We start from the raw sequence: 11,483 nt of genomic DNA on the forward strand, positions 1-11,483 counted from the left end.
GAACATAGTTAATCAAATATCCTTACCTTTAAGTATTGTGACTGCTGTGCTGTAAAATTGTGTGATTGCGGCGTGCGACTGCGTTACGGATCAAAAATGTACTGACAATTATAGCGATATTCGTTTTGCGCCGAGATTTTTAGCGCTAGAAATAATAGGCGGTTTGTTCAAATGATTATATCTCAATAATCATTCTACAGATTTCTCTAATATTTTCAGGCCTTATGGGGAATCATATTGGCTTTTGATTTATGTAAAAAAAAGCAAATCGAATTTTTTTGAGTTTTGCGACCGAGACCATCGATGTGTATGTGTGTATGTGTATAAGTGTATGTGTATATGTATAAGTGTATGTGTATATGTATAAGTGTATGTGTATATGTATAAGTGTATATGTATAAGTATATATGTATAAGTATATATATATATATATATATCTGTATAAATATATATATACTAGCTGCATACATGTGCTCCGCCACGGTAAATCTTTTTTAAATGTACCAACTTGGGAACAGAACAAAACAAAGAAAAACACAACGACAACACAGCCACAACATTAGAATCACCACAGAAAAACACACTTTCCCAGGTGTACGTGCCCAGAGAGAGCCTTTCCAGCATTCTCTATATTATAATTCTAAACTTTCACCATCTGTTAACATCGAAAAACAAAAACAAAAAATAGTGATTTTGAGAGATCATAGACTAATTAGAAAATAATATAAATAATCATAACATTTTTCTATTTTACTTATGAACCTTAACATATAATAATCAATGGGGTAGTAATAAAAAAAATTAACTTGAATTATTGAGAGTGAGTTGAATATTAAAAACCCGTTTTCCCATATGTCCGCGCCCAGAGAGAGCCTTTCCAGCATACTCTAAAAATAAAAGTCTAATTTCACCATCTGTTTTAATAACACAGAGAAACAAAAACAAAAAATAGTGATTTTGAGAAATCATAGACTAATACTATTTAGAAAATAATATACATAATCTTAACATTTTTCTATTTTAATTATGAACCTTAACATATAATAATCAATGCCGTAGTAATAAAAAATAAAAATTACTTCAATTATTGATGAGTTAAATTTATTTTTAAATTACCTCCCTTGCAAAAATTACCAAAAAAAAAGTTGAATTAATTAGTTTTTCGACCTACTGTTATGAAAATGTTTCTACCTTTTCTAGTAATATAAACGAAAATGATATTTGACATTGATCCTTTTAATATGTTACAGCAATGTGCGTGTATTTAATATTTTCTTTACTTTATGCAAAAGAGTAAAAACAGTGGCAACTATAAAATAACTTTATGTCGTTATATAAACAAACCCTACTCTATAATGAATAATAAGACACTGCAAATGCAATGCACTGTAAAGTACTGCATGGTGCGATGTTTACTTTTATGGTTCCAAAATCTATAGCGATGACGGAAGGACTGACACACTACCTAGCCGCTTATATTTATATATATATATATATATATATATATCAAATTTCAGTTCTAAAACTTAAAACTTTTTTTTTTACATTTTCCCAAACTTCACTACTTTGTTTAATTTAAATCAAAAAGTAAGTTATGCTTTTAAGATAGAATAATTTCTTTTTTAGGTTGATCATGCTGTTGAGGATAGTAGTACATCAAAATTTGTCAAACTACAGAAAGAGATAAGCTTGAAAAATAAACGTTTGGTTAAGGTAAAAATAACTTAATTTTTTTAAACATTAAAATGAAAGTGTGTCTTTTATGCATTGCTACACCATTCATCCAGTCTGGATGAAACTTTAGGAGATTGTTGAGTACACTTCAGGGAAGGTTTCTGCCATAAACATTTTTATTTTAATTCAGAGGTGTGAGCCCCAGGAGTAGTGTGAAGTTTGTGCCCTGAGTTCCCCAGCTGCTGTTTTATCACCTGTTATCAACAGTCTAATTGCACTAAGGGAGTAGTCCAGTGCCCTGGCATTCATGTGACAGAATGCACCCTGACTCCCCCATAAGCACTGTGGTGCCAACATTTGTTTAAAAAAGCACCAGACTCAAGTTCAGTTTTAAAATACATTGCTAGTAAAAACTAAGAACTTTATTGAAAATAGAAGGCCCACTGTCGTTGAGTCAAAGCGCATCATCATAAGAGCTAAGTGGACTTAGGGGACACACTTATTATGCGTTAAGTAAAAAATAACTGTATAACCCTACTTCAGTTACCATTTTTATTTACTGGTTTGTATACTTAAACAACTTTATGCCAAAGTAGATTTTTTTTTCAGACTAGAGGAACTATTGAAGATTATAATCAGGAATTACAATTGTTTGACATTGTTCATTTGAATCAAACTGGTGAGTCACTCTCAGAATGTTTATTGATTGCGTTTATAGTCTCAATTTTTATGACAAAAGTGTAAATACAAATCACTTTTATGACCAACAAGACACTTTCATTGAAAGAACAATTTAATTTTGGGGAAAAAAGAAGATAATAATACTACACAAATACATATTTTTCAAGGTGTACACATGGTGCCGATGCTCTGATCAAGCGGGACAGACTATTCAGGAAATAATATAAATAATCTTAACCTTAATCTATTTTAAATAATATGCTTTAATAAAATAATCAATGTGGTAGGAATAGAAAAAATTTAGAGTAGTTCATAATAAATATACACTTAAATTAATATTAACGAGCCGACCCGCGGCATATCATACGCCGCTATAGTTGTTTTTTCTACTTTTCAGTTATTCATAATTTGTGAATTCGACACTACCAACGCTGCCACTGAAAATATTTCTTTAAAACACTATAAGTAGCTCGTTAAGGACTATAACCCCCCCCCCCCCCCTCCGTTAAAGTAAACTCCACTTTGTTACCCCCCCCCCCCCCCCCCCACGTTTAAAATCGTTTCAAACTAAATTATCTGCCCTTAATAGTCGTCACTAAACCCAGCTCTGTTTGTAAACATTTAGAGTGAACCACAGCTCACCAGACCATGTAGGGGTGCGGGTGGTAGGGAGCGCGTTCACAGCTTGTTTTCTAGCGTCTCCCAGAAGAGAATTATATATATAGATAGATAGCAATATTTAGCATGAGTTGAATTTCGTTTTAAATTACCTCCCCAAGCAAAATGTAATTAATTAGTTTTAATCCCTATATTGTTATTAAAATGTATCTTTTTTTCTAGGAATCTAAGGCAGAATATTATTTGACATTGATCAGTTTAACAATGCGCATTTATATAATATTTTCTTTATGTTCTTTTGTTGATGTATGTGAAAGAGCACAACCTTTATCAATTAACTTGTAATTAGTTAAATTAGATGTGATGCAAGCAATGCATGTACTCTTTGATTTTTTAAATTCTGCTAGCCATCCCAGCCAGGCCCTGCACTGGCCTCTGTGAAAAACCTATTCGTAAAGGACAGGACTTCTGTGTTTAGTAAGCAGCATATACCCGGCATTGCTGGGGTTTTGGAAATATATTACTTTTCCAATTAAATATCTATATGGAAATATGGACGCCTAAACCTAACGCTAACTCAAACTGTACAGAATTCTCCAGTGGGAAATAATGTATATGATTTTCTCCTATATGTTTGACCTATCAACTCTGTTATCTTTGACAGAGTGCGTTACCTCTAACTACTGCTAACTGCACTATCTATGTTTAACTCTTACACACTCGAGTGACCAACTGCTAACTACCGATGCTTGGTCAGCTGAATGTCACACATGACCGGTCATCTGGCATCTCCTTTTTCATTGGTTCTCATCTGCTAGCAATTAATTTAACTCGTCTGCTTGACCTCTGGCTTTTGTACATTTTTACAAGCTCTTATTTAATTTCATTCAAACTTTCAAGATACATTCCACTTCAATGACAAGTCTATCTATTTTTTAAATTAATTACATGTTTAATAAGTCATTAAAAATTAAATAAACAGTTTCAAAACTAATAGGAGATAAGAAAATTAAATCACTCGATTACTATAATCAATCACAGAAGGGGCGATAACTAGCTAGACGTGATCACCTTAATAGTCTTGTGTGCTGTGGTTCAGGAGAATGTTTACAATGTAGAGCCGGTTGATCTAGTGAAGGTTATTAGAGGCAGCTAATATAGTTTTTAAGTGCTTTGAAACTAAAGGGAAGTAGCAGGATTAAGAACTATCCTTCAGCTTATTGTTGTCTGCAAATTGTGGTCACGGACAGTTGTTTTCCACACGGCAGATAATCGTCAAGCTAGTAATAACGTTTTAAAGCAAATATTTTTAGTCCTGTCGACTTCATGAAGTACGAATCACTAAAAAGTAGAAAATAAAACAAGTATTAAAAAAAACCTTTATAGCAACAAATTTTTAAATGCACTGGAAATGAGAAAATAAAAACTATTTACTTTCTTGAGATCTTTTACTGACAAAATCTTTTTATTAAAGAAAGTAAATTAGTTTTATTTTCTTATTTTCAGTGCATTTAAAAGCCTGTTGCTATACATTTATCATATCAAATAACTACCACCATGTGTCTTATTTTTCAATATAATTATTAATAATAACTTATGAGAACTTTAGTTTTATACATTACTTTTCAAATTTTTCAATTCTTATAGAAAAACATTTTATTGTTGTGAAGCAGCTTTGCTCTGACTTGGATACAGTTTTAAAAAATATAGAAACTTTAATAAATTGTTTGCAAAAACCATTTATCAATAACTTTATCAAGATGAATGCCTCCTACCACAGGTAATCTTTTATCTTTTTATATATATATATATCCTAATATATAATTCCCCATGTGCGCACTTCTCTCTCTCTGTCCGCAAAATATTTTCGCCGGACATCAAGTCAGAAACGGCAGCGATATATGGAGAACTTTATACGGACTTTTGTTGAAAATAATATGTTAGATGTTTTAAATGTATAACCACAATTTTATTTAAAGAAGAAAAATAAAAAATAAAGGCGTATTCGAATGTAGAAAAACAATTTTATTTATGCAATTGGAAAAGCATTAATAGATATGAAAAAGAACGCGTAAAACTGTGACGTCACTATTGCTTATACATTAACTAATGACGTCATCTGCTGTGTTTAGAATAAAAAGAAATGAACTATTTCATTCAAATTTGATTTAGAGCTATGTAAGCTATAAAATGTATACGATTTTTCTCGGCCTAAACTTAAAAAAATTATTTTATCTATTTGGATTCTAGATCTAGAGATTCTAGATCTAGACTAGATCTAAATCTACGCTACGTGGCTAAGATCTATTCTAGATCTAGATTTAGACTCACTGTAGAATCTATTCGAAAAATAAATTTCTATAATAAACTTTTTCAGGACTTAAATATTTTATAGAAATCTTTGTTTGATTAGCAACGAAACTGGCTAATTTTGGGTAAAAAAATTAATTTGAAAAAATAGGCATATCCGCGTAAGTTATTTTTTTTAAACACTTCTTTTATTCTCCATCTTTTAAAGGTACCTAATTAGCTGAGATGATAGTGTACTTGATACCACACAGGTGGTGCCGAATCGAGACACACCAAGTCAAACCTAATTTTGTTTTTTACATGTGAATCCTCCTATTTTAGACTATAAAGAAAGGAACTACTTTGGAAATCTTTGTGCAATTTGCTAATCTCTATAATATATGAAGCAAAGATGTCGGGTGCCCGACAGGGCACTTCCCGGTGCCGCAGGTGCTTCAAATTTGGCAGGATCTTGCCTTGGGGCGACAGAACACGGGGGCCGGTGCCGGTTGGCCTAAAGGTCTACGATGAGGGGGTCAAAACAGACCTCGACTGACCGGCGCCTTATATGAGCTATAAATCGAAACAAATTTGTCCACGCAGGAACCTCTTCATAACTCCTGAGGTCGTAGACCACCCTCGGGCGAATTAATTCAGCATTCAAATTCTCAATGTTTTTGAAAGCCTAAGCGAAGCTGGGCAGCATGCCTAGTATATATATATATAGCTTTGACTATAATCATATTATATGTTTAATTTCTACCTGTTTTTCTATATACGGTATGTAAAAAAGTCGATGTGGTTTGACACCATTCACCCGTGTGCCATGAAAAATTGGGGAGTCGATGAGAATATTCCAGAGAAGGTTTCTGTAAAGAAAATAATTAAAATTTGATATGGGCGGCACCCAGGAGGGTACGATTTTTGTCAATACACAATTTGGCGCCCAGAATTTTAGAGCAGCTATGTTAGCACTTGGCATCTGTTAATCGTGCATCCTGCATAGCGGGCAAGGGGTACTACTATATTCAGTGTTAAAACTTCAACAGGCACAACCGTTGGCGCCCCGTAGATTGCACGACCCGAAGCACCCCGGGCTCACTTGCAAGCACTATGGCACCTACGTTCGTTTAAAAAAAAGCTATACACTAAAGACACAATGGGCAACAACAATCGTTGACTATATCGAACCAGGTGCGTCCCCTGGCGCCCCTGCAGGGTTCGATTTGCAGCCCTGGGCTTTCCTGTGAGCGCAATGGCACCTGCGTTCGTTCTAAACCGTGCGGTAGACAATGGATAAGATAGGGCTTTACAGTCGCTCACTAAATTGAATAAGGCGTGTCAGAAGGCGCCCTGGTAGGGTGCGATTCAGCTGTTAAGAAAATTTTAGTTTCGGCCCAGAAAGGCTCAAATGGGCCGCTAAGGGCCCTGTAATAAAAAAAATTTGAAAAATTAACCAAGGTTAGATTATTAACTGGGTTGTTTCCTTTTGTCCATAAAAAATCAAAACAAGTCCGAAGCCTACAGTTCTCGAAATGATGAAAATATTTCCGTAAAAAATAACTTTGTAACGCGAGGAAATCCTTCTGTACAGTTTTGTCACTTTGCCAATGATGCAGTTAGCATCTATTTTTAGACGATCCAATCAGAAATTTAGATCGAGCATCTAATAATACACCATTAGTAATGCTTATAAATTGCATCTGTCACACTGATGTTTAAAACACGTCAAATAATTAATTTTTTCTACGTGTTCAAGAAAAAATCCTGTTGATTTGTGTTACTTTAGCGAATAACGCAATCTGCATCATTTTTGCAGGATGCTATTTGGCGCTCTGGGTTTTCCGGTGAGCATTATGGTGCCTATGTTAGTTTTAGGGTAGTGTAATCAGGGGCTCCCGAGAGCACCCCTCTATGTCCCTGACACATGGGTGGTCACCAAAGTGTGTTCTACCTCATTATTTCGATGAGTGATTAAATGTACACTCAAGGTTTTTATGGGGTAGGGTAGGGAAACCCGTGTATTTATGATCCAAGCGCAGGCATTGTTTACATTTAAATAACTCACTTTTAGAAAACAAGGTCATGCATCTAAGAATATAGAATTGGTAACACATTGATGAAACCCTTCTTATATATTTCATCAGACTTTCTTCTATCCCCGCGGCAACGTGCGGGGACGGGTATGCTAGTACTAGATATAATAATTTAAAAATGAGTGGTCATAATAGATGAGGCTGTTTGGCAGAGATACCTTGTCTCTACTGGAACTGTATTAACAGGGTAGTGAGCCAAAATTATGGGACCTTACCCGTTTGTTGGGAGCCTTATTGATGGGGTTTATTTGTAGCTGGTCCTTTTGTCAGGGTTGATTTGACAGGGCTCTTTAGTCTAAGCCATTTTATCACTGGCCATTTTGATTCTGCGCTGTCTTATTTTAAATATGTATCTGATTCTGGACTAGTTAATTAAGAACTAGATCTAGTAATTAGGTTACTAAAGTGTAAATAGCCTTGGATCCATGTAACAGAACAGCCTTGACATTTGAATTCTGAATCATAATTTTTGTTGTGCTCGAGGTGGTAGTGTTTGAGTTGCACAACTCTAAAAGAGTTTCTTTCTTAGCCCTAGTCCCTCCCTGCAGAGTATAGGGCAGCAACAAATCTTCGCCACTTCAGTTCATGCTAGGTCTTGCCAGTAGCCTGCACTTCTTCTTCCATCTGTCTCCTCCATGTTCCCAGTGGTTTTCCTCTCTTTCGCTTTCCAGGTGGAGTCCATTTTAGTGCTATTTTCTTGGGTCTTCTTTTGTTCATGCGAAGGACATGACCCAGCTATCGCCATCTTCTCATTCGTCCTTCTAAGACAATGTTGTTTAAGCCTGTCCTTCTTCATACTTCCTTGTTAAGGAATTTGGCGTCCCACTTTATCCTGAGAATATGTTGAAGGGATCTTCTTTCAAAACCTTAGCAGCATAATGGAGTACTTGTAAATCCTTATTTTAGTTCTCTGCTGTAGTGTGGATGATTTCCAGATCTTAGCAAGTCTGTTGAAAGCCTGTGCTGCCATTGCTATTCAGATGGCTATTTCTTTCATGTTGCTGCCATTTGCTGATAAATAGCTGCTGAGGTGCTTAAAGTCTTTGACTTTCTTCAATTGACGTTATTAGTTTGTCAGTTTCCTCCCATTCAAAGTTCTGGTTGTTGCAGATAGCTTCTTGAGATCTCCTTGAAGCTTTTTTTGCCTCCTCTGCCACTTTGTTTATAAACACTCCCTTGTCATTTCTTAGTTTTCATTTCACCTCTTTGGCCTTCTCACATTTTATTCAATGGCTGCTGCTTGCCTCTACTGTAGTGGTTTTGCTCAATTTAGTTTGCTCTTTTGGCTCTTTCTTTCTTCCTTCTTCTGCTATATTTTGTTTGATCCAGAGCTTCCTGCTGGGCGCTTTTTTCCCACCACCTTCTCAAAGGCTTGATAGTGGCTTGCTTAAATATTTTCCAGGTGTGTTCCACTGAATTGAAATCTTTTATTCTTTCTGTTCAGCTTCAAACAAGTTGTAGAGCGGCCTTTCTCTTACTCTTTTGCTTTGTTTGTTGGTGTGTAGCTCATGATAATGGAGGTATTTTGGATCCTGGATTCAAATCTAGCTCTAATGCAACAGACACAGGTTCCCATCCCTTCATGCTTTTGATGCTTCCTTAGTCAATAGCAAGGTTACATGTGCCAGGCCAAGCACTATAAGATAATGTTATTGCATTGTTTCACCGCCTGTGCACACCTAATTCACATAGTATTTTGATATTCCATGTTACCACGAGGACAGGTTTCTTTTGCGACAGTGGTTTGGGGCTTTGATTTTGGTTTTCCACAGTTGAACAAGGGGTGTCTCTGTAGCTTTGGCTGCAGGTTAACTGCATTGCATCATGCTTCTTCTATATGGAGCCCTCATTCTTCTGAAGACTGGGCTAATTTCAGATTTTGCAATCTCATTCTGTAACTATACTTTGTTTTATGTTAGCCAATTAGTTAGCCAATTGCACAACTGCCACCTATAGGACCAGGGCAACACATTTAGTCTATCCTCTACCCGCACAGACCTGTTTTGTTAAAGAACATTATATGCACATACTATAATTATATGTATATTTTTGTGTATAAATCTGTCTTACTTCTTGTTATATATATAACCTACATACATCTATACATGATAACGTTTGTCAATCCCTTCTAGCAATGTCAGTTACTATATATTTATATGTGTACATTTAGGCTGTAGGCCTACAGTGAATTTTTTTTTATTCTCCCACCACCCATGACAAAATAAAATACCGCCTATGCTGATTATTTATTATAGTACTTTTCTAGTTTAAACTTCTTTTCAGGTTCGCTAATGAAGTATTTATTCAGCTGGTTTTGAGTCTCAATGAACTAAGTCTACATACAGACAATATAACATGGATATCAAACAATAATTTTGTGATGTCGGAGTTGGTTAGTATTATTCAAATGTTTTGAATTTTCAAAGTTGCATGTGTTCTTTCTGTGATTGTGAAATGTATAAGTTTGTTTTTTCCTTAGTTTAATTTTTTTTAAATTGTACATCATAATATATATATATCTATAGTTTTAATATATGTCTAGTGCATTTGCATTAACCATTCTCAGTTATATCAGTAACAATTAAGTTTCTGGGTGGCACAACAGCAGATGAGATTTCTGATATAATATAGTAATATTAGTAATTTACTGTAATATAGCCTACTAGTATGGGGTCATCCATTTATGACGTCCACATTTTTTAACCCCCCCCCCCCCCCCCCCCCCATCCACAAAAATCCACTTTTTTCCTTATATGTTCAAATGCATCCACAAAAGTCAGTTTTGTTTTCGGAAACCCCCCCCCCCCCCTCCCCCCCCCCCCAGCGTGTGGACGCCATAAATGGATGACCCCTATCAGTATAATATCGATAATGATTGGCATGATTGTAAAAGCAATTAGTATACACAATATCAGTGGTTAGAAACTTAATTGTTACTGATATAACTGAGAATGGTTGACCTATTGATCTAACAGGTGAACACAGCTACTATAATTTTTATATAAATCAGTTTCTTCAGAGATTGAAACAGTGGCGGAACTAGAAACAAAAAGCCACCCCGCAAAAAAATTATTTAGGCCCCCCCCCCCATATATATATATGTTAGTGAGATAGAACACTCTTTAATGACAACCTGAGTGTCGGGGGCATTGCAAGTTTGACTGTTGAATCAAGTAGTTTCCTTGAACCCCTATGTAGGACACCCAGTTAACAGATCACAGGTGCTAAGACAGCCACTTGGGAACTCAAGGCACCATACCACACCCTACCGCCGGGGCTATCCCTCTCCAGAATTTGAACAAACAATTTCTGAAGAACACCTCCAGGAAAATTCTCATCAAATTTCCAAAGTTTCATAGCAATTGGATAAAAGGTGTAATTATTAATAATGCATAATTGATTGATAGACATTTGACACAAACCCTCACTTGCATTTTCTATACACTGACTGTAAATAATGTATTGTAAACTAGTATAAAGTAATCTGCGATGTAAAAAACAGGAATGTAATTATTATTTTGATAGTTGAAATGTCAAGGCCTGCGATCAATCTACTTCAGTTGTTTGCATCTACTTGTCTTTTGTGTCTGGCTTTTTGCATGGCCACAATTGTCCTTCTGCTTTATCACATGTGGCAATGGCATGTGACTTGAATTCTTTGACTTTTTTTTTAATGTTTTATTATTCTTTTTGTAAATGAGGATTTTTATCTTTGTCAGCCTTGTGGTCCAGTCAGCCTTTTTTCCAACACCCCTTTTAGATTGAAAGTTATCTTCATAAATGCACTCAAAAAATTAGTTAATGGATTTATTTTTAATATTAATGCTTTTTTTTTTTAATTTGCTACTTTAGATTTTAAAATATTTCAGTTTTAAATCCATGTAATATCATAATTCATATTTTGTCTTTGCAGGAACCATTATTAGCAGAAATCCAGAGCACCACAGCTACAATTCAAACATCATTTCATACAGTATCACAGATGAGAGAAGGGATTGCACATTTTTATAAATCTCAAAAGTAACTCAGCAATGCAACAAAAAGTCAAGGAACATTTTATTTTGAAAAGGAGAAGCATGAATGTATTTTTGTTTCATGTAAATAATAATAAATCATTAAAACTCC

The 11,483-nt window shown here is 35.0% G+C and overlaps 1 protein-coding gene across 1 annotated transcript in view; it reads left to right on the forward strand.

Annotated features, from left to right (window-relative positions):
- LOC131932181 (uncharacterized) overlaps positions 1-11,483 on the forward strand; it is a 26,708-nt gene extending 15,225 nt beyond the window's left edge. The window contains exons 2-6 of the mRNA XM_059289044.1: positions 1,627-1,713; positions 2,284-2,353; positions 4,621-4,753; positions 9,642-9,750; positions 11,272-11,483. Of these exons, the coding sequence (XP_059145027.1) occupies positions 1,627-1,713; positions 2,284-2,353; positions 4,621-4,753; positions 9,642-9,750; positions 11,272-11,382 (510 nt within the window). The 3' untranslated portion in view covers positions 11,383-11,483. The remainder of the gene's footprint in view (positions 1-1,626; positions 1,714-2,283; positions 2,354-4,620; positions 4,754-9,641; positions 9,751-11,271) is intronic.

Source organism: Physella acuta, unplaced genomic scaffold (genome assembly GCF_028476545.2).
Source record: "Physella acuta isolate Inbredline_101_S28 unplaced genomic scaffold, ASM2847654v3 ptg002106l, whole genome shotgun sequence".
Taxonomy (NCBI): Eukaryota; Metazoa; Mollusca; class Gastropoda; family Physidae; genus Physella; species Physella acuta.